The sequence below is a fragment of the Protomyctophum bolini genome, assembly GCF_963924005.1.
Source record: "Protomyctophum bolini genome assembly, chromosome: 2".
NCBI lineage: Eukaryota > Metazoa > Chordata > Actinopteri > Myctophiformes > Myctophidae > Protomyctophum > Protomyctophum bolini.
Genome location: NC_137863.1, coordinates 3,676,598 through 3,703,520, shown reverse-complemented (window position 1 = coordinate 3,703,520; position 26,923 = coordinate 3,676,598). Strand labels below are relative to the sequence as shown.

General features: G+C 43.5%; 2 protein-coding genes across 2 annotated transcripts; both read right to left on the bottom strand.

Annotated features, from left to right (window-relative positions):
* Positions 1–817: 817 nt before the first annotated feature.
* On the bottom strand, positions 818–22,238 carry dgkab (diacylglycerol kinase, alpha b). Its single transcript, XM_080783819.1, has 20 exons — positions 22,164–22,238; positions 21,889–21,938; positions 20,852–20,926; positions 20,160–20,276; positions 19,719–19,836; positions 17,880–17,968; positions 16,451–16,561; positions 15,883–15,981; positions 13,766–13,837; positions 12,313–12,386; positions 11,647–11,721; positions 11,173–11,258; positions 9,360–9,449; positions 8,884–9,044; positions 7,667–7,731; positions 7,445–7,535; positions 6,392–6,593; positions 4,527–4,647; positions 1,789–1,849; positions 818–1,080 (listed from the first exon to the last, which is right to left on the bottom strand). Exons 3-20 carry the CDS (start codon positions 20,900–20,902, stop codon positions 991–993), a joined length of 1,773 nt encoding a protein of 590 aa, XP_080639945.1. The 5' UTR covers positions 20,903–20,926; positions 21,889–21,938; positions 22,164–22,238; the 3' UTR covers positions 818–990.
* Positions 22,159–26,719, bottom strand: LOC308326263 (diacylglycerol kinase gamma-like; the record flags this gene model as incomplete). Its single annotated transcript, XM_080779070.1, has 3 exons — positions 26,596–26,719; positions 23,103–23,492; positions 22,159–22,238 (listed from the first exon to the last, which is right to left on the bottom strand). Exons 1-3 carry the CDS (start codon positions 26,666–26,668, stop codon positions 22,159–22,161), a joined length of 543 nt encoding a protein of 180 aa, XP_080635196.1. The 5' UTR covers positions 26,669–26,719.
* Positions 26,720–26,923: the final 204 nt, after the last annotated feature.

Here is a 26,923-nt window from a genome sequence, read left to right as displayed (position 1 = left end):
CGGGTCAGAATGGGTTAAACTCAGATACAAAAGGAGACAAACAATAGATACAACAGTATACAGGCTACCTGTTTAGTTGGCAAACAATATTATGTCACCTCGATGGCTTCTTGGTTCAGGAGTTCAGAACGAGTGTTTAGGAGTTGTTCCTATGCTCCTATAATACAAAAGGACCCGGCTAAAGCCAGGTGCATTGCACAAGGAAATGTTTTTCATTTGAACAGTACACCACAATATTCATAACCGTTGTGGCCTGTGTGGGGTGATATTGTTGACATACCAGTAAGACGCGCAAACGCGGGAAGCGAACGCAGCAGAGACCCTGCAGATCATGTCTGTCTGTCTGTCTGTCTGTCCCGCTGTTACTGTATATGTGGACCTGGCCCCTTTTGTGCCCATATATGGAGCTGAGTGATTGCTGATGCAACACACTCCATATTTGGATAGCGGGACAGACACACGGACACACGGACAGACAGACATGATCTGCTAGGTCTCATAGTAAGTGCTCATTGCATTCGCAATAATCGTCAGGGTGGTCACGTGCTACGACGTTATGAAATAGTACGAATGAGATATAAGAATAACATACAACATATACAGTAGGACTATTACTGAGTACACACACTGAGCAATACAACAATATTCTCAAGACAGAGCGACTTGACGTCTCTTGTAATTTAAAATCAGACCTGTCTGAAGTGAGTGGTGCAACAGCGCCCCCCCTGGCTGTTGGCACCCTAAACATGGGGACATTGGTACGTTGCACCACTCAAAAATCGCATAACAGGATATGAATGGACGTTAATGTATATGATAACATTGTGTTCCTCACTGTCTGCTGGGTCCCAGTAGCTCTATGAATGGTAGTGTATATCATAATCATATCATATCTCCTCACTGTCTGCTGGGTCCCAGTAGCTCTATGAATGGTAGTGTATATCATATCATATCAGTGTGTTCCTCACTGTCTGCTGGGTCCCAGTAGCTCTACCTGAGGGTCAGGTTAAAGAAGCCAGACGAGGTCTTGGTTGGTGGTGCCATGAGCATGTTGGCTTGATTCTTGTGGGTTATGTGGATCTATGGAAAACAATAATCAAACCAAAACTATAAATGTCCAATAAAAGTGTTGCAACAAAACATACAAACAAACAACCAAAATTTTTACAAAGATTGATGTTTTTTTTGTTATTTAGGCAGATTTTCATCCCAATGTCACTAAAGACAGTTTCAGACCTTCCAAAAACAAACCAATTTCAACTACTTCTCCGCGTTTCCAAAGCACATTTAAAACAACCAAGGTTGATCAAAGTGCTGGACAAGCATATAAACAAACATATACAGTAGAGAGAAAATGCACAAGAAGATACAGTAGAAATATTTCTCACGAGAGAAAATAAATAAAATAGAAGAAGTACAGAACAAAACTATAGAATGTGAGAGCACAGGGGGGATATGGGGGGCATAATTATGGTGTTAAAAGGCCAGGGAGAACATACGTGTGTGTTTGAGATTTTAAAAACACCAGATTTAAAAATGTCCATAGAAGGTGCAGCTTTCACAACTATAGTGGCAGGACGTTCCAAACGTCTGGGTGCAGCCAGTGAAGGGATGATGTGTTCTGTTCCGGTCAAGAGTCTAGCTGTGGTATTTTGAACAAGTTGTATTCTGGAGAGAGATGAGGCGTGTGTGCATGCCACAGTTGCCACACTGGGACACCCTGCTCCCGCAGTGTCCTACTTTTTGCTACAGCAACTGTAAATAACTTGTAAACTGTAAATAACTCACAGTGCAGGCGGGCTGCATCCAGGGTTCCCCGTCAATCTGCATGGGCAGCGTCTTCAGGGTCCTGCACATGGACACACACAGTCACAGGGTTATACCACCTTACGTACTGTACGTGTGTGTGTGTGTGTGTGTGTGTGTGTGTGTGTGTGTGTGTGTGTGTGTGTGTGAAAGAAGAAACTGGAATGCAGCTGGAGAGCAGAAACATCAGAACACTCGTTTCCCTGCGGGGCAGCGGTGGCCGAACGAACGGTTTGCGGAGCGGTCTTGATATCGGAAGGTCGCTAGTTAGTTCGTATCCCCCGGACCGGAACGTTAATATTACCACCGTTGAAGACGTGCCCTTGGACAAGGCATTGAACCCCCTACCATGAAATGTTCTATGAGCAGGGCCTGGCTGTAAACAAGTTCTTGAGCTTGGTCCAGTTACCCTGGGTAAACATGGTACCTTTCCTTTCCTTAGTCCAGTTACCCTGCAGGGTAAACATAGTACCTTTCCTTTCCTTAGTCCAGTTACCCTGGGTAAACATAGTACCTTTCCTTTCCTTAGTCCAGTTACCCTGGGTAAACATAGTACCTTTCCTTTCCTTAGTCCAGTTACCCTGGGTAAACATAGTACCTTTCCTTTCCTTAGTCCAGTTACCCTGGGTAAACATAGTACCTTTCCTTTCCTTAGTCCAGTTACCCTGGGTAAACATAGTACAATTTACAATTTACAATTTACAATTTAGGCATTTAGCAGACGCTCTTAATCCAGAGCGATAGTACCTTTCCTTTCCTTAGTCCAGTTACCCTGGGTAAACATAGTACCTTTCCTTTCCTTAGTCCAGTTACCCTGGGTAAACATAGTACCTTTCCTTTCCTTAGTCCAGTTACCCTGGGTAAACACATAGTACCTTTCCTTTCCTTTACCAACATGCAGACAGTATGCACATCATCTTAGTCCAGTTACCCTGCAGGGTAAACATGGTAACTTTGCTTTTACTTTGCAGCGGTTGTTGTGGCAGAGCTTGCCGGTCCAAAGCGGGCCTCATCATCATACACCAACGTGCCGGAGGCAGACGTGGACATCCACCTCCCTAGATCTTCGTTCGCGAAGCAAAGCCATGATGATGATGATGGCGTGTGTGACACCCTTTATTCTATCTGACCTTGGCAGTGACCAGTGGTACTCAAGGCCTCAGAGCAGCCAGGGTCCAGTTCATTCTATCTGACCTTGGCAGTGACCAGTGGTACTCAAGGCCTCAGAGCAGCCAGGGTCCAGTTCATTCTATCTGACCTTGGCAGTGACCAGTGGTACTCAAGGCCTCAGAGCAGCCAGGGTCCAGTATAGTTAGTATGGGGTTACGGGCAGTTCAAATTCCCCACTGAGCAGATGACCCAAAGTGTAAACTTAACTTAACCCAATAAAACAGGGAGAGCATCTGTCAAGGTTTTTATTCTTAGGTCTTACCGGTGTTTCTCAAAGATAGCCGTGGTTCTAAAAAAAGATCAGACCAGTCTGGAGTGAGTGGTACTGTACTGTACTGTACTGTACTGTACTGTACTGTACTGTACTGTACTGTACTGTACTGTACTGTACTGTACTGTACTGTACTGTGTGCGTGTGCGTGTGTGCGTGCACTTTTACTACACTTGCGAGGGCCAAAATGTCAGTATAGTAGAATTTCAGAAATAGACATTAAGGAGCAATTGTCCTGGTCCTCCTCACAAGAGAAACGTTTTTCTTTTACAGTAGATATTCCAGATTAGAATTAGGAAAAGGTTGAGCTTGCGATCACGGTAAGTATTAGACGTTATAGGTTTAAGGGTTAGGTTTATTGTTGAGGTATACTTAGGTCGCTTTACGGTTAGGGATAAAAATGGCAGAGAATTGTAAAATATGCATTCATAAAATTGCTGTCATTGTTGACAAGTATAGTAATACAAACGTGTGTGTGTGTGCACATGTTTGCATGCCGTGTGCGTGCGCGTGTTTGCATCTACAGTGAGAATGTACAAACATTCCCATGTCATTACATCCATCCATGTTTGATGTTTTGGACAGCTAATACACCAGATGTTTCATGTTTTGGACAGCTAATACACCAGATGTTTCATGTTTTGGACAGCTAATACACCAGATGTTTCATGTTTTGGACAGCTATAATACTCCAGATGTTTCATGTTTTGGACAGCTAATACACCAGATGTTGTTGTGGGCGATGAAGAAGAGTCCAGAGAAATGTCTGTATATTAGAGATAGCGCCACAGCCTAGACTAGAGGAAGCCTTTATAACCACGGTCATTAAATAACAACAAACTTATACACACCACCTCAGAACTAGGTGATACATTTGTTGTTATATTTGGCAGCCTGTAGGACGTACTGTACACACGTACTGTACTGGTTGTTAGAGGGCTATAGGACGTAGTACATACTGTACACACAGACTGTACTGGTTGTTAGAGGCCTATAGGACGTAGTACATACTGTACACACAGACTGTACTGGTTGTTAGAGGGCTATAGGACGTAGTACATACTGTACACACAGACTGGGCTTTCCTTCAACAACTCGGGATGCCCCAAAAGGCTGGCAAAGTGTTGTGGTGTCTCTGCTATAATTGGCAGCCACCATACATGGCGGAGACGCTGTTACTGTTACACAGAGTACTGAGTGTGCCCCGGCATCCGCAGGGGTCAATAGGTCGTACGTGTGACTGTGTGTGTGTGTGTGTGTGTGTGTGTGTGTGTGTGACCTGATGGTGATCTGAGAGGTCTGGGCCAGTCTCCTTCCAGCGCTCTTCAGTCCAGAGTATATCTGCCCCAGCTCTATGGCCCCCTCCACCCCCACCACCTCCAGGCGTCGGTCGCTCGTATCTGTTGGAGAGACATAGAAAAAAAACATCACACCATTTAACCCATTCTGACCTGAGATCAGATTAAAAAAATGTCTTCTACATCCTGACAGTTTTCATTCTGACCTGAGATCAGATTCTAAAAAAAATCTTCTATGTCAGTCTCTCTTGGATTTTTCAAAAATAGCAGATCTACAAGCTCATAGCGCGCCACCGAGTGGTGGCTAAAGCATAACATAATGCTAACACCAAAAGGGGTTCCCGATCAAAATGGGTTAAATGTGAAGTCGAGTGGCGGTGCCTTTGAAGTCAAGCACAGTTGAAAGGTACTATGTTTATTATAATAATAATAATGAATAATGAATTGCATTTTTATAGCGCTTTTCCAAGTTGCTCAAAGCGCTTTACAAAGGTTCATTCATTCATACATTGGGAGGTGAAGCGGCGAACAGTCGACGCCAGCGTCCTCACTTCCCCACATTCACACACCGACGGTGGCGAGCTCACACCGACCGACTCATTGGAGGCAATGTTAGGGTTCAGTGTCTTGCCCAAGGACACTTCGACATGTGGACAGGAGGAGGAGGAGCCGGGATTCGAACCGCTGACCCAGGGATCATTGGACGACCTGCTCTACCTCCTGAGCCACAGCCGCCCAACTTAAGAACAGGGTTGTGCGTGCGTGCGTGCATGCGTGCGTGCACCCCTTGATGGGGGTCGGCGGCCAATTACATATAATGTTGGGCGTCCTTGACATGAAAATGTTTGAGAACGTGGTGTTTTCAGAAGACTGTCAGGATTTAGAAAGCATTTGTAGAATCGTTCCCATAGTCTAAATGGGTTAAGGGGAGATTTTGAACCTATAAATCCCATTGTTCTGACGTGTGGACAATCATATCGTACATGTACTACATTGCAGTATTGATAGTTTTATACTAGTGAAAAACGTGAGTACTTTTACCACCACTGAATAATACAAATATAATCTCCCGACATGCGTCAACCCTATACACTATACAGCATTCACCAGGGGGTAAATAAAAATAAAAGGCTCTTCGTGTTTCTGTAGAAAACACAGTCGGCAGCAACTGCTTTATCGTACTTGAGATAAAGTCTCACATGGAAATGGAACAGGAAACCACCACTCATCTGCTGATAATAACGTCATTTTCCTTCTTGGTGGAACCTTTAGAGCGCTTTAGAGTCTCCTGGACTCTAGTTTTATTTACATTATTTAAAACAGTGGTTCTCAATCCTGGTCTCTATACTGCCTCCCCCTGGCCAGCCGGGGCGCCTGATGGAGGGGAAAGGAACTGGTCTCTATACTGCCTCCCCCTGGCCAGCCAGGGCGCCTGATGAAGGGGAAAGGAACTGGTCTCTATACTGCCTCCCCCTGGCCAGCCGGGGCGCCTGATGAAGGGGAAAGGAACTGGTCTCTATACTGCCTCCCCCTGGCCAGCCGGGGCGCCTGACGGAGGGGAAAGGAACTGGTTGGAATAACGTGTTCCTTCCACGCGCTACGCTACGTCCAACCAGGGAAACTCCCCCCTGTCAGGTGTAAAGGAGCAACTTGGACACTCAGGCATGAAGGAAGCATCACAATAGATAAATGTTGTTTGAGTTTGATGTATTATCTTGTGACTGTATTTTATGTATTGTAACCTCGGCTATACGTTGAAAATGAGGGCTTGCCCTCAACTGTATTCTGAGTCTAAATAACGGTGAGAAGCATAATAATTATAAATGAATGAACTATAAAGGCTGACCTTGTGAGACGGTCTTGAGAAGCTCGGGGTCGGTTATGACCTCGGCGGCGGCGGAGGACGTTGTGTCCTCGGACGCGGTCGACCTGCTGTCGGCCTTCTTGGACTCGCCCCAGAGGTTGGAGCCGCCGTGCATGCTGGGTATGTTGAGGACGGCTATGCCCTCCAGAGACGCAGCGCTCAGGTCCAGAGGTTGACCACAGCACTGGAGAGAGGGGTCAAAATTTGCGGATGATATTGTAGTCATTGTTTTGTAGTCATCAGGCAGGAACAATCAAACAGAACTTCCTTTTCCCTCAAACCCAGGCTATAGAGCGTCGCAGTCCCACCCCCTTTCATGACGACGCCAGGCCCAGGAAATGAATCCCAATGCATTTTTCAAAAGGTATTTATTTAAAGACCTTTTAAGCATCGTACAAAGCCAACTCTTGTCGTGACAAATGACAACCCACACAATATTTTTTCTACTTTCTAACTCTTTGTTTGGCCCGAAAAATGGTGTTTGTTGTCATGATTTGTCACGACAAGAGTTGTCTTTGTCCGCGGCGTAAACGTCTTTAAATAAATACTTTCTGAAAAGTCTATGAGGAAAATGAACGGGGAATTAGTTTCCGGGTCACTCGAGGGGGCGGGACTGCCGAAACGGTGGTTAGTAAAAACAGAGAGATGTGTTGTTGTGTGAGCAGTGACCACCGCGGCCTGACGCCATGTTGTAGTTTTCATGACGTGTCCAGTTTTCTTCTGGGGCGGCGGTGGCTCAGGGGTAGAGTGCCTGGATGGGAACCGCAAGGTTGCCAGTTCGAACCCGGGCTCCCCCAGAGTTACTGTCGAAGTGTCCTTGAGCAAGACACTGAACCCCTAATTGCTCCCGATGTGCTAGTTGGTGCCTTGCATGGTTTCCGCTACCATCGGTGTATGAATGGGTGAATGTAATGCACAATCTCTGTAAAGCGCCTTGGATAAAGGCGCTATATAAATGCACCATTTACCATTTACCATTTTCAGACTGAGAAACACAATAAAATGTTTTATATTGTTTTATTGTACGGGGTTCACCTCAATGCTGAGACACTCCTTCAGCTTCTTGCAAGAGGAAGAGATGGTCTCAGAAGTGGCAAACTCAAAATACCAAAGTTTGTTCTTCATTCTAAAACAAAACAAAGGAGAAAACGTTGTTTTTATTGCATTTTATTGGTATAGACAATAGCTGATCTACAATCTCACAACGCGACGCGTTGTGAGATTGTAGATCTGCTATTTTTCGCTATTTTTTGTCACCTGCTATTGAACCTCTCAGGGTGCTTCTCTCTCATGGTGTGGAAGCAGTGGGCGATCGATGCATCCTGTCAAAGGGAACATTAACACACATTAAAGGGAAACTTCACCCTTTTTGCAAAATAATATATGTTAATGACGTTTAGAAGCTTTAGAACACTTTCCTGGGGGTATTTATGTGTGTAATATGAGGTTTTAGATATTTTAGATTGTAGCAGTGAGCCCGGTGTCTCTGATGTCATGGACACTGGGCTCACTACCTTCCTGGACTACATGTTGTCTCAGTAAGACAGCTCTCCCCCCTATCCACAAGGAGGAGCAGTGCACCAAAGAATTATGGGAATTGTAGTCCAGGAAGGTAGTGAGACCATGACATCAGAGACAACAGGCTCACTGCTACAATCTAAAATATCTAAAACCACATATTACACACATAAATACCCCCAGGAAAGTGTTCTAAAGCTTCTAAACGTCATTAACATATATTTTTTTGCAAAAAGGGTGAAGTGTCCCTTTAACCAGAGGACATTTTCACAACATAAAGCAGATCATTTCAAGTAAAAGGGTTAGATTTAAGGTATTTCTACTCTTTAACATTTACAATTTAGGCATTTATTAGCAGACGCTCTTAAACCAAGAGCGATTTACAGTAAGCTAGGACAAGTCAATGTGATGCATTTAATGCATGGACATCTAGGTCATCTAGGATCATTCATTACGACGGCATCAGAATACATTTTAGTACTGTAGATTTAGTCGACTAAAATCGCATCATGACATTTTAGTCGACAGAAACTAGACCAACACTAAAACATTCCGGGTGACTAAAAAAATGTGACGAAAACTTAAATGGAAACTATTCAAGGAGACACATTATATAAAACTAAAATCTAAATCTGCTGCCCAAAAACAACACTGTACTGATAAATGGTAAATGGTGCATTTATATAGCGCCTTTATCCAAGGCGCTTTACATAGATTGGGTGAATATTCACCCATTCACACACACATTCATACACCGATTGCGGCGGAAGCCATGCAAGGCACCAACCAGCACATCGGGAGCAAATTTTGGGGTTCAGTGTCTTTGCCCAAGGACACTTCGACATGTAGACAGGAGGAGGAGGAGCTGGGATTCGAACCGCCGACCCATGGATCATTGGACGACCTGCTCTATACCTCCTGAGCCACAGTCGCCGGGCCCACTGATACACACTCACCACTCCGATGGAGAAGTAGTTGTTGATGATCTCTTGGGGCACGGGGTCTCCCTTCTCCTTGGGGTTCACGGGGACCACTCGGATGCTCCAGCGGTCCATGGGCACTGCCACGCTGCCCTCCACCTCCTTCAGGACGTCCCGCAAGTCTGAGCCATCGTACCCTACACACACAGGGGGACGAGAGAGAAGACACGTCTGAGCCCTCGTGTCCTACACACACAGGGGGACGAGAGAGAAGACAGGTCTGAGCCCTCGTGTCCTACACACACACAGCGGGACGACGGTTGGACAGGAGAGAGAACAATGGGACCAACATTTTAACCCATTCTGACCTGAGATCAGATTCTAAAAATGTCTTCTATACATCCTGACAGTTTTCTGAAAAAGCTATGTTTCTATGGTCAGTCGTTCTATGAGCTTTTATCGTGGGATAAAAAAATTATATATTTAAACCTTGTGAGTATACAGTACTTTACCTCCTCCCCAGCGCATACAGCGGGCCAGGTCGTTCCCTGTGCCGAGTGGAAGAACTGCCACGGGAGGACGCACGGCCAGATCTGCTCCGTCTGAAAAGAAACCGGTGACTTTTAGAACCTTTTTTCCACATCAAGGCCCGTGTTGTTTTCGTCGACTAAAAACTAAGACGAGAAATGTTCGTCGACTACCTTTTTTTCACTGACGAAAACTACATGGAAAACCTTATGAAAACTAAGCTATGATTACTAAAACTAAGACTAAATACAATTACGTCAACAAATAAAAAACTGGACTAAAAGGGACTAGTGTGGACAAGAGATCCAGTATAAGTCATTTTACAATTGGTTGCATTGCATGAAAATAGCCGATCTACAAGCTCGTAGATCTGAGCTTGTAGATCTGCTATTTTCAGCAAGTGTAAACATTACGACGGCATCAAGGCCCAGCCAAAATGCATTTTAGTCAACTAAATCAACTGTAGATTTAGTCGACTAAAATCTTATGACATTCAGACCCAAAACTAAAGAATATTTTGTTACTGTTGAATAAGATGTCGTCCACATTTCCATGTTGCATTGATGTTGGTGGTACCATTGTGGAGTTTGCATGTTCTCCCCGTGTCCCCTAGGGTAGGTACCCTCACAAAAACATGCAGTAATCCTGGTCTCTAAACTGCCTCCCCCTGGCCAGCCAGGGCGCCTGATGGAGGGGAAAGGAACTGGTTGGAATAACGTGTTCCTTTCCACGCGCTACGTCCAACCAGGGAAACTCCCCCCTGTCAGGTGTAAAGGAGCAACTTGGACACTCAGGCATGAAGGAAGCATGAGTTAAGTCCGTTGCTCTCCCCAGGTTGGTGGAGGGTGTGTAGAGCCCAGGATCACAGTAGATGATTGACACAGGGGTGAAAAATGGGTTACAAAATCGTGGGATAAAAAAAATATATATATAAAAAAAAAGGAGAGATAACAGGCAAACGTTGTGTCTCAAATTGTGTCTGACGTTGAAAATTAAGTAATGAAGATGTTTAACAATAATTTAACTGTTGGTTGTGGTGCCTTGCATAGTTTCTGCCGCCATCGGTGTGAATGTGAACGGGTGAATGTATGTAATGCACACCTCTATGTAAAGAGCCGTGGATAAAGGCGCTATATAAATGCACCATTTACCTTTTAAGTTTTAAAAAATAAGTACTTTTTCCACCACTGGGAGTCTGGGAAATACATAGAGATTTATGCTGATTTCAGTATTTTTCATGCGACTACTGTCAATTCAATTCAATTCAATTCAATAATTTATTTGCCATGTCAACAAGTTGATAGGAATTTGTCTTGGTTCATACTCGACATATACAGACAACCATAGATACACAAACAAGAAGGACAGTACAATACAAAAACAGAAACCAGCAGCATAGGAAATTACATTCAGTTTTTTAAAGTGCTATATGCATATACTATGAGTTCAGATGTCTAATGGCTACGGGGTAAGTGCTATCCCTGAAGCGACATGTTGAGCTCTGGATACTTCTATATCTCCTGCCTGATGGGAGGAGATTGAAGAGGTGATGTGCAGGATGGGAGTTGTCTGCAATGATTTTATTTGCCTTCCTAATTATTCTGGTGGAATAGAGTGAGGAAAGTGTAGGGAGGCTGCATCCTATGTTTTTTGATGCGCGACGTACTACTCTTTCCAGCTTTGATTTGTCTTGAGAGGTTGTGTGACCAAACCAGACAAGCATAGAGAAGGTGAGAACATTTTCAATAGAAGTGAGTCATGGCTGCATGGCTGACTTTGTCAAATAGTGTACGATACCTATGGCGTCCAGAATCCACCCAACAGTCCCGTCTCCTCCACACACCAAGATCCTGTATTCATGAAGGTTGCGGAAAAAGTGCAGTCTGAAATTATAACAACATTACACACATTTTAGCGAGGAGGTGAAGCTAGAAATTCAACAGCATGTTTATACTTAAAAGTCTTAAACCCACTGGTTCTCAACCGGTGGTTCCATTCCTACATTCCAGTTAGTGCTTATCAGTGTGGGAGATCGCCAGTTGCACTTTGTACACGAGTAGGCCATGTATGGCCTACTTGTGCGCAAGCAGAGAGCGCCATATGAGGTGCGTTCTGGGAATGGGAATTTGGTGATTTAATCTTTGTGTAGGACGGACCATTCTACACCAATAGCTGAATATAGGAGGGGCTAGCGACACTCAAAAAAAAAGTTAAATGAAGTACCCTGGACTGGAGCAGGCCCCCCATTGGACAGAATAATGAATGAAGTACCCTTGAGCAGGCCCTCCATTGGACAGATTGTAGACTTGTCGTGGATTCAGTAGAAACTGGAACTTCCTCAGCACTCTGTGAGAGACACACGCACACACACACACACACACACACACACACACACACACACACACACACACACACACACACACACACACACACACACACACACACACACACACACACACACACACACACACACACACACACACACACACACTCAAAATATACTTAAAGTGCCCATTATTCAGAAGGTCCCATTCGTAAAATGTATACAAATTTGAAAATAGCAGATCTACAAGCGTGTGTACTTGTAGATCTGCTATTTTCAAATTGCGAACGTGTGTATTTTGTACTTTATGTTTTTATAGCAAACAATGCTTAACCACTTAAGCATTATTTGATACAACAGTGTCGAGCAAAAATACTGAAAATAGCAGATCTACAAGCTCACGACGTGCTGCAACGTCTTAGGAACAGGAATCAATCATTAAAAGATGATCGTGATCGTATTAAATTATAAATTATCGATTATTTTCGACTATAGTTCAATTAACCCTGGCCTGCACACGGCAAAAATAAAACAAAATACATCTTTAAGTAGTAGACATGGTAATATCATATCTGAATAATCCTGATGTTATCTACTGTACACATGGCGCTTACCTCTTACCCTGATTTCCTCCACTCTTTGGGTTCACAAAAACCAGCAGCGGATGTGTGTCTGGTAACGGAACGACCTGGAGAGAGAGAGAGAGAGAGAGAGAGAGAGAGAGACACAGGGTTGAAGATGACATATATGGGTATATGGGTTGTCAAGGCCAGAAAGTAGTTTTTTGACACTCAGTAGGCCTTCCTGCATTAACTTCCGTGTTTGGTGATGATGTCACATAACCTGACTCTGCCAGCTGGGGGCGGTATTGGGTAACCATGTTCCCCAACACAGCAACCATCTGGGATCTCTCGGGGAGTTGAGCTAACACCGAACCGCTCCGTGGTTCGGACCAATCAGCGTGAGCTACGTAAGGGCGGGATATGTGCGAAACCGGATGTGAAGCTATATAGACACATCAATATGATTGGTTGTGTTTGCACGCCCACACGGTGATAGACAGACGGTCCCATCCAATCATCTACCAAGTATCTTGAAAAAAAGGAACAGCCCCGTCATCGAATTTGCTTCCGAGATCCCAGATCCCAATAAGCTGTGAAACAAATTTGTGTAGCAATTAAGCTTCTTGGATCTGGCAGCGTCAGGTTAGATGTCACACGCATATACCCTCTATACTGTATTTATGGATTTTTTTTTATATTCTTTGATTTTATTGATGAAAGACTTTAGAAAAAAATTGGAATTGTTTTTAAGTCAATGATTAATGTATTATTTGTTTAAATAATAAATATGTATTTAAGCTATACATTAAAAAATATATATAAAAAATATTACGTATAGGAAACGAAAAATAGGGGACATTTACTCGCGACCCATAAAGAAATGGTCTGTAACCCAGACTGTGGGCTATGATATGATGTGATATGATGTATGGAGCAATGTTCAACTGTTCCATGATGAGCGTAACCACACCTATAGTGAGATGCATACATTGATAGATTTGCATGAGGGACATGTACCTTACTGTATGCAAGGTCAAGTATTTGAATGAGCTGGTTTCCTTCAAAAGATAATATGACTCTCAGAGACACACACCCACGCACACACAAATGCAGTCGCACACACACACACACACACACACACACACACACACACACACACACACACACACACACACACATGGAGAGAGAGAGAGAGAGAGAGAGAGAGAGAGAGCACCACACACACACACACACACACACACACACACACGTCACACACGGAGAGAGAGAGAGAGAGAGAGAGAGCACCACACACACACACACAGCGAGAGAGAGAGAGCGAGAGAGAGAGAGAGAGAGAGAGAGAGCACCACACACACACACACACGGAGAGAGAGAGAGAGAGAGAGAGAGAGAGAGAGAGAGGGAGAGAGAGAGAGAGAGAGCACCACACACACACACACACACACGGAGAGAGAGAGAGAGAGAGAGAGAGAGAGAGAGAGAGCACCACACACACACACACCTGCAGAATGTGTCCATCGGGGGTGACGTCCAACAGGCTTGTATCCTCCGGTGAACCTGGACGACTGTTCTCCTGGATTTAAAACACACACAGTGGAACACAGCAGGGATTTAAAACACAACAGTAGGGGGCGCTCTCGTCTGTGTTTGATGTACATTTGTGTTGCCACAAATTCATGTCATATTATTTGGCAGACATTATTTGACCTGATTTCTCCTTTCATTGTCAAATGGACAATATTGAGACGTGTGGGGACAAAAGCTGTATATATATATATATATATATAAATATATATATATATATAAAAGCACGGCGTGCCTGGGCCGTGGCTCAGTGGTCCAGGCACCTTGGCCGGTATAGCCCGAGTCTGGCAGTGTGCCGCGGGTTCGATTCCCCATCCCGACGGCCTTTACTGCATGTCACCCCCCCCCCCCTCTCTAACTAACCCAATAAGACCTGAGGATGATTCTACAAAAATATCTTCTAAATCCAGTTTTCTGGAGAAAAAACAAAACACATATCAGATTCAGTGGTGCTCAAACTTTCAACAGAACCCACAGAAATATATGGGTCCAGTTCAGACGGTTCCCTTTGGGAGGGAGCCCACTGGCCTAGCGGTACAGGCCACTTATAGGCTGTCGGTCGCCTGACGGCGTGTCGCCGCGTGTTCGAGTCCCGTTCGGGACGACCTTTCTCTGCGTGTCTCTCCTTGTGTCTCTGTCTGTCCCTCTTTCCTGTCTATGAAAGCAACACAAGAATGTAAGTCTTAAAAAACTGTTCAAACTGAACAACCAACATGTCAATTCGAAGCTATGGTTCCCTGCTTTCATATTGTGTACAAAGACGCTCTACGCACACCAAAGTCCTTGTGGCGGTGCCGACGCACGGGAGAAAACTGTAGAGGAGATCTTGAATGAACAAGAAGGTGGTCCGCACACACCAATAGCCAGAGTACCCGTATTTATTCGGACAGCAGGTAAGACAAATATCCAACGTTTCGGCGACGTTGGATATTTGTCTTACCTGCTGTGTCCGAATAAATATTGGTACTCTGGCTATTGGTGTGTGCGGCTCCACCTTCTTGTTCATTCAAGATCTCCCTGCTTTCATATGACATGAAAAACAAAATGGCAGCCCCCTCAGTCAAGTTGGCTCACATATTTGACAATCAATACAGAGCTGGGCTGGGGCATGTACTGTACTGTACTGTACTGTACTGTACTGTACTGTACTGTACTGTACTGTACTGTACTGTCCCCGTCTCTCTCTCTCTCGCTCTTTCCTGTCTATAAAAGCAAAAACAATATATATATATATATATATATATATATATCTTTAAAAAAAGAAGAAAAAAATGTTCGCTTTAAAAATATATGTATATATATTCAAAGATTCACACAGATTTTTAAAAAACAAGACAAAAATCACTATGAGCTTCTACTGTATATCTGCTAGGGGTTAACCAGTGACTGTCTGACAGCGGAGCATGCCTTTAGGGTCGGTTTACTGTACCTTGGAGACAGCGTATATTATAGATTATATATTTACTGTACCTTGGAGACAGCGTATATTATATTATATATTTACTGTACCTTGGAGACAGCGTATATTATAGATTATATATTTACTGTACCTTGGAGACAGCGTATATTATAGATTATATATTTACTGTACCTTGGAGACAGCGTATATTATATTATATATTTACTGTACCTTGGAGACAGCGTATATTATAGATTATATATTTACTGTACCTTGGAGACAGCGTATATTATATTATATATTTACTGTACCTTGGAGACAGCGTATATTAAAGATTATATATTTACTGTACCTTGGAGACAGCATATATTATATTATATATTTACTGTACCTTGGAGACAGCGTATATTATATTATATATTTACTGTACCTTGGAGACAGCGTATATTATATTATATTATATATTTACTGTACCTTGGAGACAGTGTATATTATATTATATATTTACTGTACCTTGGAGACAGCGTATATATATATTATATATTTACTGTACCTTGGAGACAGCGTATATTATAGATTATATATTTACTGTACCTTGGAGACAGCGTATATTATAGATTATATATTTACTGTACCTTGGAGACTGCGTATATCGCCCACGGAGGGAGAATGTGATCTCTCAGCAACCCACAATCACACCGCGATAAACCAGAGGAAATGCACTCCTCGTGACGCTGGAGGACACAGACAACGTTGGTGAGGAAACACCTATTATGTGCACAGTATAGGGGAATTTACATTCATACTCCATCGCTCGCTCACTCACTCACCCACTCACTCACTCACTCACTCACTCGCTCACTCACTTCAAAGGGGCATCATTGGCATGATAAAAAAATTGTTTACATGCATGGCCAAACAAAAGTGGAACCAAACCATCAAAATGCATACCTAGTTACTGGCAATTACACTCACCCAATCACCCACCCACCCACCCACTCACCCACTCACCCACCCACCCACCCACCCACCCACCCACTCACCCACTCACTCACCCACTCACTCACTCACTCACTCACTCACTCACTCACTCACTCACTCACTCACCCACTCACCCACTCACTCACACACTCACGCACCCCACCCACGCATGCACCCACTCACGCACGCACAGACCCAAGTAAAAACAAGTGCAATCCTCACCATCTGGTGGCACCACACACAATGCTTCCCCGCCAAGGCCTTGATCTTCTTGTCGCACACGTTGCACTTGTTGCCGTTACAGTCGGCAGGCATCCAGCCGTGACCCGCGACCTGTGGGTGACGCAGGGAGGGAGACACAGAAACATTACAGTTACAGTCGGCATGCGTTCAGCCGTGACCGCTACCTGTGGGTGACGCAGAGGAGGGAGACACAGAAACATTACATTACAGTCGGCATGCATCCAGCCATGACCCGCGACCTGTGGGTGACACAGAAACATTACATTACAGTCTGCATGCATCCAGCCGTGACCCGCGACCTGTGGGTGACACAGGGGAGACACAGAGACATTACGTTACAGTCTGCATGCATCCAGCCGTGACCCGCGACCTGTGGGTGACGCAGGGAGACACAGAAACATTACAGTTACAGTCGGCATGCATCCAGCCGTGACCCGCGACCTGTGAGTGACGCAGGGAGGGAGACACAGAAACACATGAATACAGCCGTGACCCGCTACCTGTGAGTGACGCAGAGGAGACACAGAAACAGATGAATAGGCTTAGCAAGAAACACCGTGATAGAGATCTATAGACGTGACATATGAGAGAGAGAGAGAGAGAAGGAAACCGTATTTGGTTATCGTACAAAATGCCTTCCTTCCAAATCAGAAGTTCTGACACTTTCAAGATCACTTGACGTGATTACTGGTGACGTGCTGCAGGCTTGTACATATGTGCTACTTTTGAACATTTTGGAAAAAAAGTCTTGAAAGTCTGAGTACGTTTTAATTTTATATATCTATATATTTTTGGGCCTTTTTTTTATATATCTAAAACCACATCTAAAGCACACATAAAGACCCCCAGGAAAGGGTTCTAAATAGTCTAAACGTCATTAAGACCATCGGGGGCCCCATGACATAAATCACCGTCAAGTTCAAGTGCACGGTCATGTGCCCCGAGACGGAGATTGATAATCTCCGTCAAATTAGTGCTATGAAAACTGATCGCGTCGCTCTACAGGCTAGAGGCGCTCAATGCTGACGATGGGCACATTTTTATTCGTTTAAATAGGCCTGGGCCCTCAAGGTGTTAACATAACGTTCATTAAATAAAGTAGTAAAAAGTGCTTTGGACAAAACCTCTGAACTTCATTGGACCCTCAATAATGTCTGCTAAAGCAACTAACTCCACCACCTCTGATAGGGGTCTCATGGAAGTAATTGACAAAATATAAAGTTACAACACCAGCTTTCATTAGGATGTATTGCTTTGTTTTAAAAAATATACGGTTTTCCTTATTTCCAGAAAATGTATATTTTTTCATTTCCTGAAAAATGAACATTTTGGAGTTGTGAGGTTTCCTCCCGACAGCAGAGAGATATTCAATATTCATGAAAGTGCATCGATTATGAATTCATCTCACCCTGATCTCCTTCTTGGATTGGACGAAGGTAGGAGCGCACGGTTCAGGGTTCTTGTTGGCACACTGGCTGTGGACGGTGTACTTACAGCCTGTAGAAAGAACCATGATATCATATCATATTATATTATATTATGTATGGATGCAGTGTAGCAGCAATTTAAATTTAATTCACACTTACACTAAGGGCCGATTCATACTCCTATTTTAGAGCCGAATAAAAGTCGGTTCGGCTCTGTAGAGACTACAATGTGACGTCCCCAGGGACAACAAGACATATCACACCCCAGGGACAACAAGACATATCACACCCCAGGGACAACAAGACATATCACACCGCTGGGACAACAAGACATATCACACCGCAGGGACAACAAGACATATCACACCGCTGGGACAACGCTAAAACCGTCTCCACCCTTTGGTGTGGTTTTGGGCTTAACACACGTTTTACTTTTCCTATAATTTACTCGAGACCCATAAAAACAACACATACAGGTGTCTGTCTGTCTGTCTTTTTTCATGGTTTGTGAAGTAACAGCAGATATCATGCAACCTCCTGATTTTTTCCAGAGGAGAAAAACTGCATTTAATTAAATTTTTTATCCAAAATGAGTTAATAGCACAGGCAGACTCTTAACATACTAGAGCATGTCTGAAATAAAGGTCAGAGCTGAAATCGACATGTAAATATGAAATAACTGCTTAACATGTAGATGTAGGCGTATTAATGTCCACAGAAGTTAACCTTTTCTTAACTCGCTGTTTCTCTGCAAGACATTACTCTATAAGCCATATCTCCAAAACTGGTGGTTCAAACTGAACAACCAATATGTCAATTTGAAGCTATGATTCTCTGCTTCCATACAGTGTTATTTTCGTCGACTAAAACTAAGACGAAAAATGTTCGTCGACTACCTTTTTTCACTGACAAAAACGAGTGGAAACTAAATGAAAACTAAGCTACGATGACTAAATGACTAAATATACTGACAATTTCGTCGACAAATAAAAACTAGACTAAAATGTTAGGAAGGGACTAGTGGACAAGAGATCCAGTATAAGTCATTTTACACTTTGGTTGCATGCTGAAAATAGCCGATCTACAAGCTCACAAGTAGCTACAAGTAGATCGGCTATTTTCAGCAAGTGTAAAAACACTCATTACGACGGCATCAAGACCCGTCAAAATACATTTTAGTCGACTAAATCAACTGTAGATTTAGTCGACTAAAATCTTATTCCAGGTGACTAAAATATGACAAAAAGTTTCAGTCCAAAGACAATGACTAATACTAAAATAGAAATGTGCTGCCAAAAACATCACTGCTTTCTATTCATAAATTATGACATGAAAAAAACGAAAATGACAAAACAGAAGTCCCTCAATCAAGTTGGGTCACATAATTTGACAATCAGTCTGGGCTGGGGCATGTACTGTACTGTACTGTACTGTACTGTACTGTACTGTACTGTACTGTACTGTACTGTACTGTACTGTACTGTACTGTACTGTACTGTACACAGATGAATTCCTGTTCTGTTCTTTGACTATATTGAAGTGTCTATTTGTACGTCTCTAAATGTTTTGATGAATTGAACATGGTGGACCCTGTTGTAAACAAGTGTAATGCTTAATTGGGTCGTCCACTAACAGTCTTTGTATTGAGTTTGTGCTTGAAATGTACTGTAATTCTGCAAACTGTTAATAAATATTTCAATCAATCAATCAATCAATCACAATCAAAGAGATATTCATTCATGGGCACAGGTTGACCACCGTGGACTGTGTGTGTGTGTGTGTGTGTGTGAAGTGCATGGGCGCCCCCTAGTGGCTCTTACAGGTGCAGCAGAGGCCTTGCTTGCCCAGGCCCAACAGCATGCCCTGACAGACGCTGCAGTAGGTGGGCCTGTTGAAATGCTTCATCCTCCAGATGTGCTGCTGGTGCCTCTCTGTCATCTGTATGAAGGAGGAAGGAGGTCGGCAAAGGAAAACATGCAGCGTCGATTTGGACGGACAGCAACATTTTGATGTCGTTTTTAGCCCGAGTGAGTCTTATAAGAATTCCATCTAGTTTTAGCAGTGCCGTCGCAAACCTATACGCGCAGTACGCGCTGCGAGTAGGGCAACACGCCGAGGGCGAGGGGGCAACAAAATGTGCCAAAAATCTCTGCGGCTCCGTCGCGTAGTGTGTGCGTCCTCACAAACTAGTCGTCTAAAGGGGGAGTTCTCTGACCTTGAGTCCGAGCAGCACCAGCAGAATAAAGGGGGAGTTCTCTGACCTTGAGTCCGAGCAGCACCAGCAGAGGGACGTTGGTCATCCCTCCCTTCAGCCACTCCTCCAGGGTGACGTTCCCACTGCCGTCCACGTCGATCTGGGCCATCATGTCCTTCAGCACCTGGTCCAGTTAAAACACAAACATCATGTCCTTCAGCACCTGGTCCAGTTAAAACACAAACATCATGACCTTCAGCACCTGGTCCAGTTAAAACACAAACATCATGACCTTCAGCACCTGGTCCAGTTAAAACACAAACATCATGACCTTCAGCACCTGGTCCAGTTAAAACACAAACATCATGTCCTTCAGCACCTGGTCCAGTTAAAACACAAACATCATGTCCTTCAGCACCTGGTCCAGTTAAAACACAACAACAAACTAATTAACACATTTAGACCTTTTAAAAAAATCAGTGGTTCTCAAACATGTTCATGTCAAGGACCCCCAAATATATATGTATTTGGCCACCGACCCCCATCTGAAAACATGTAGTTCCAGGGACCCCCCAGAAGCAAGATTTTAGTTAAAAACGTTCGCTCTGAAAGAATATATATTCCAAATTTGTGCCACATTTTCACGATTCTTTTAAAATGACGTGAGACAAAAATGATTATGTTTGAAGAATCTGATTTTTAGAATCTGATCTCAGGTCAGAATGTTTTAACGAGGCGTAACAAAAGACTGGTTCATACCGGTCTGAGTTCAGTGTCATCCCAACCCAGATAGTCTGCAGCGCGCATCATCTGGTTGATGATGCGATCCACCTCCTATAGGACCAAGACAAAGACAAGGAACATGGATACGACCTTACGTTCATAGAGCATTCCACGTAACAGTTATAATTAACTAGTTTAAGGTCATATTTGGGATACACAATAATTAGTCCATCTTCATATCGCCTTTATGAACATCTCTGTATAATTACTAGTATATACATATTACATACTGGCACCGGTTCCCAAACGGTGTAGCTCGAGACCCAAAAGACCCAAACTGGTGATAATAGACGATCTACAAGCTCAGCTTGTAGATCGAGGCCGATTCTACCATCCATCCATCCATCCATCCATCTTCAACCACTTATCCGCAGTCGGGTCTGAATCTAAAATGACACGGATGCCTTCCCGGTGCTAATGAGCTGATGTGAACGGGAAGTCGGGATTTGTTTTATAACTTGTATCATGACTCGTGACAAATACTTTGATTTCGGATTGGCCATTTGAGGCGTTCTACACACACCACTGTTCTGTCTCTGTGTTCATGGACAAAAAAATATTGAATCCAGTATTTGCGAAAGCAGTGAGCACTTACTATGAGACCTAGGCAGATCATGTCTGTCTGTCTGTGTGTCTGTGTGTGTGTGTGTGTGTGTGTGTGTGTGTGTGTGTGTCTGTCCGTGTCCCCCCCCTTTGTGCCCATATATGGAGCTGATGCAACACACTCCATATTTGGACGTATAGCTGCTTTGGGGACTCCTTATATGGTTATGGCTAAGTTAAAAACTTAGCGTTCGCTTCCCGCGTTTGCGCGTCTTACTGGTAATAAGCAGTACATACTGTGATTATCATTATGTGATCATAATAATACATGCTCCATTCTGTACATTGTCCCTGACAACAGCTTTGAAAAGTAGGGTATGAACACCATTGTGTACGTGTACAGTCCGTGTACAGTACACACCAGTCAGAAACATAAATGTATTTAGCCACAATGGCCACGATTCACTTACAGTGCTGTCGAGGAGTCCATTGCCATCTTTGTCGTAAAGCTTGAAAGTAACTGAAATCACAAAATAATCATTATTTTTACATTATTAAATACATTTCAGTCGACATCGCATGACATTTTAGTCGACTAAAACTAGACTAAACACTAAAACATTCCAGGTGACTTAAGATGTGACTAAAACTAAATGAAAACTATTCATTAAGACTATGACTAAAACTAAAATCAAATTTTGCTGCCAAAAACAACACTGACGTATAGATAACAGATGAGACTAACACTCTAGCTTGTCCTGCGGCTGGCCTTCCTCCAGCACAGAGAAGTAACAGCTCACATCACAGAGAACAATCCCACCTGAAAGAAGAAAACATTTAGATTACTTACCAAACCATAACTATACACATACAGTACCAACAGTATACAGTATATATTACCGTTTGCAGGAATTTTAAATTGCAGCTATGTGTGGACCCTTTCGACTTAAAGCAGTAGCAGTACACCAAAATAAAACACTTATTGGGCTACAAACGACCAATGCCGTCATCACAAATTGATGATGATGTAATGATGTAAGCACATTTGGGCAAGTGGGCATGGCCGTTTTAAGCATCATGAAAACCCCCTAGTTTGACACGTCACATGCTAGATAAAGCAGGTTGATGACATTTTGAATATTTTGCCTTCTATAGGTTGTTATTAATGGTATGGTCACATATTATGCCAATTATGAAAATTGCTCAACATAATTATGCAAGTTAGAATCTGGCAGTTTCTACATGCTGGGGACCCATACTAAACATTTCTAACATAAAACGTTGGTGTACTCAACATGTCCGGGTTCATTTTTTGGCTACTAGGCTATGTAGCATGATGAAAATAAAGAAATTGAAGATGTTACTTACTACCACTACAACTAAAAAAAATGCATCACATGGATGGATGCACCTGGGACGTATCCTCAGTGATGTATCCTGAGGTCAACGGGGTTTCGGCTCTCTCAACATCATACCCCTCACTCAGGTGACCCAGCCTGAGTGATCAAGTCCCGACTTACGTCCCAGTAGCTATACCCTCAATCAGTCCCACTAGGGCAAGACCAGGGCCACACAATCCGTTGGAACTACTCCAGAACTACTCTGCCAGGGCTGGGAGGTACGCTTCTGGCGCATGGAAGGACTAGGCTTTTTTTCCTTTTTTGCAAAAAGAACGTGGACTTGCCATCTAGTCCACCTTTCTCCTGGGTGGTGCGGGCATGGCCCTCCTGGGTGGGCCGAGCAGGGCCCTCCTGGGTGGAGCGGGTAGGGCCCTCCTGGGTGGCGCGGGCAGGTCCCTCCTGGGTGGAGCGGGCAGGGCCCTCCTGGGTGGCGCGGGCAGTTCCCTCCCAGGTGGCGTGGGTAGGTCCCTCCTGGGTGGCACGGGCACTGCGGGCAGGCCCCTCCTGCTCCATGCTCTGGAAGTAGCGATACAGACGCTGACAGAAATCGTCGGGGAAGTCGTCCACCCCGAGGTAGGTCTTCAGGAAGAGACGGAAGCCCTCTGCGTCGATGCGCTGGAGCCGACCGCCTGTGTTGAACTCCTTCATCACGTCTTTCACTCTCAGGCTGCTGTCTGCAGACGACAACATTCACTGTGTTAACCCATTCTGACCTGAGATCAGATTCATACGAGGTTTCCACTGGACACACACACTGGTCTGATTAACCCATTCTGACCTGAGATCAGATTTAAAAAAATGTCAGTCGTTCTTCGATTTTTCAAAAATAGCAGACCTACAAGCTCGTAGCGCGCCACTCGGTGGCGCGCTATGAGCTTGTAGATCTGCTATTTTTCAATAGCTAAAGCATAACATAGTGCTAACACCAAAACGGGTTCCCGATCAGAATGGGTTAAACTCCTTCATCACGTCCTTCACTCTCAGGCTGCTGTCTGCAGACGACAACATTCACTGTGTTGTTATTACATCCAATGAGCACAATGACGATTCAATAATATTGACCACGCAAAAGTTGCAAATGGAGTGCAGAGATGAATCCTGTCAACGTGCCTGACCCATCCAGGCTACATGGCTCACACTGTTGATGTCATGATGGTGATAACATCGCCGTATAGTCTGAAAACCCCACCTTTTCAGACTCCATCGTGGCCCGTAGCGCTTGACCCTTAGATAGCACTTTTTGTATAGACTTAAGATAGCATTTTATATAAACTTATAGCAGCACTAGAATTGCATTTTATGTAGTCATAGCGCTTTATAGTATACAGTATATGTAATGTATAGTAGTATATCATTTAATATTTATATGCATAATTAGTTTCATTATATAGATATTCCACTGTTACGTTCTTAGTTTATACGCATGTTTCATAACTACTTTGTATTACCAAGCTTTTGTTCTTGCTTAATGTAAATGGCTCTGGATTAAGAGCGTGTCTGCTAAATGCCTAAATTGTAAAGTGCCCCTGAGCAAGGCACTCATGCTCAAGGTGCTGCTCAGTGCTCAGTGGCCAGCCGCATAGTCGAGTCAAGTAGGCTGATCCACTCCACGCCTTTGTTTTCTCTCGGCTTGATTATATTACTGCAATGCACTTTGTTCTGGCCTGCCAAAGAAAACAACTGACAGATTACAACTTGTCCAACAGGCGGCAGCCAGAGTTTTAACTGAATTAGACTGGATTGATTTAAAAAATATATACCGGTATATATATTTTTTACTTGGTCTCGCACCTTCCTACATGTCCCAAACCGTCCCCCCTCAGGTCCTCCACTGATGGCCTGCTCGATATGCCTAAATAAATGGCAACTAAAAAACACGGTGAAGCAGCTTTCTACTTCCACAGGCCGACGGCATGGGACACTATAGCATACACTGACACCACGGCGCGTATTCAAAGTGTCAAGCTGTGACTCCGGAAGTTGTGATTTGCTCTCGTTCACTGCGATGCAATTTGCGGCATTTCCAAAACAATATTGCGCAGAGTAGCGATAATTATCAAACGTATTTGCAATGCCATACGTTGAAAGATCTGTTGCCCCGTGGACAATAAGGCACGCTACCTCCGCAAGTTAGATATTATCGGCATAGATGTTTGTCCGTATGTGATTAAGGATTGGACCAAGTTGCATTGGCAGCCATAGAAAATTCTTACCACCGGGCTAAAACCGGATGTGACATTTGTGGGCGTTCCTGTCTAGCTTGGTGTCGATGTATAGTGGGAGTTTGTTCCAGACTATACCTCTGTAAAGCACTGAAAAAGTATATAACGTTTATTATATATTTATTTATAAGTACTATTTTATTTATAAAGCACATTTTAAAAACAACCAGGGTTGACCAAAGTGCTGCATCAAACCAAACGTATATGATATATGAAACATAGAAAACTTTTCAAAATAGTAGAATTTACAGAAAAAACATTTTATGAGCAGAACAATGAAAGGAGCGCATATTGGTTTTAAAAACGTTTAAAAAAAACAGGCACTTGCTCCATATGGAGGCAGCTGTGCAGCGTCTGCTTTTCTAATAGGCCAACATATGTGCCTTCAATCAGGATGAAAGCACGGCCGCATTTTAGTTTCAGTTGTTATGTGAGGGCGATCTTTCGGAGCATCTGGTCTGCTGATCTGAGTAAATTACTATAAGTTAACCCTGTATGATTGAACCCTATACAAACCCTCCCGCGCACTCAGATCAGCCAACGCAGGGAAGCTGGAAGTACCCTCACTAAAAACGCCGGGACAACAACGCTCCACACGTCCCAAACTCTTCTCCCTTCTGGCTCCAAAACTGTGGAATGTGCACTTCCCATTGCAGTCAGAACTGCAGCATCACTCCCAATCTTTTTTATGTGATGTATTCCCCATGCTTTTTTGTTCTTGCTTAATGTAAATCGCTCTGGATTAAGAGCGTCTGCTAAATGCCTAAATTGTAAATTGTATTATACTTCACTGTATGGTGTGCATTAGTGTCGCATAAAAATAGCTTTTATGTACACAACGTCACAACATGATGTGACGATCTGTGATGCAATGCATTGTGAGCTTGTAGATCTGCTATTTTCCATTTTTTTTCAATGATTCGTAATAGAGGCAACGGTTCACAATAATTGCTATACCGATTGGAGACTTTGACAGAAGAAGACTCGCTCACCGTATAGAAAATAGAAGTAAAACTCCTTAGACTGAGACTTAAGAAAATATTTTTTCTGTTATTTTATCATGCTCATAATAAAGTGCTCTGTGCTCAAAGTGCAATTAAAAGGCAAAACGTTTCGGTCCTATAAGACCTTCTTCGTCAGTGCTGTATGATTTTCACAGACAAAGAACTTGCTCTTAACCCATTCTGGGCGGTGTTAGCATTATGTAATGCTTTAGCTATTTAAAAATAGCAGATCTACAAGCTCATAGCGCGCCACCGAGTGGCGCGCTACGAGCTGCTATTTTTGAAAAGAATCGAAGAACGACGTCTGACACGGAAACATAGCTTTTTCCAAAAAACTGTCAGGATGTGTAGAAGAACATTTTTAGAATCTGATCTCAGGTCAGAACGGGAGCTCCAAAACAATACAGCTCAGGCGCTGAGAATTGCTAATTACTAATTGATGACAACATCACCAGATGGTGGGGCGTGGACATATATCACACAGTCATATAGGAAACAAGAATATCACCCGGCAGCAGCAACGTCAACAACAAGGATACAGTAAGACTTACAGTCCATGTAGCGCTGCAGCTGGATGAAGTCCACGGGCGTCAGAGAGCCATCGGCATCCCCAGACGACGACATGGTGGTGGAGATCCTCCTCCCTCGGTCAGGAGAGGAAGGCAGAGAGGTGTGTGACGCTAAGATTCAAGATTCAAGACTTTATTGCCATGTCAACAGAGTTGATTGGAATTTGTTTCAGTGCACTAAAAACATACATACGATACATACACATATTCACATCACATAATCAGACAGAACACGATACAAAAGTACAGACATCATATGAGGGGGACCAATAAATAAGAAGAATGCAAAACGTTACAATTCATGTTGAAT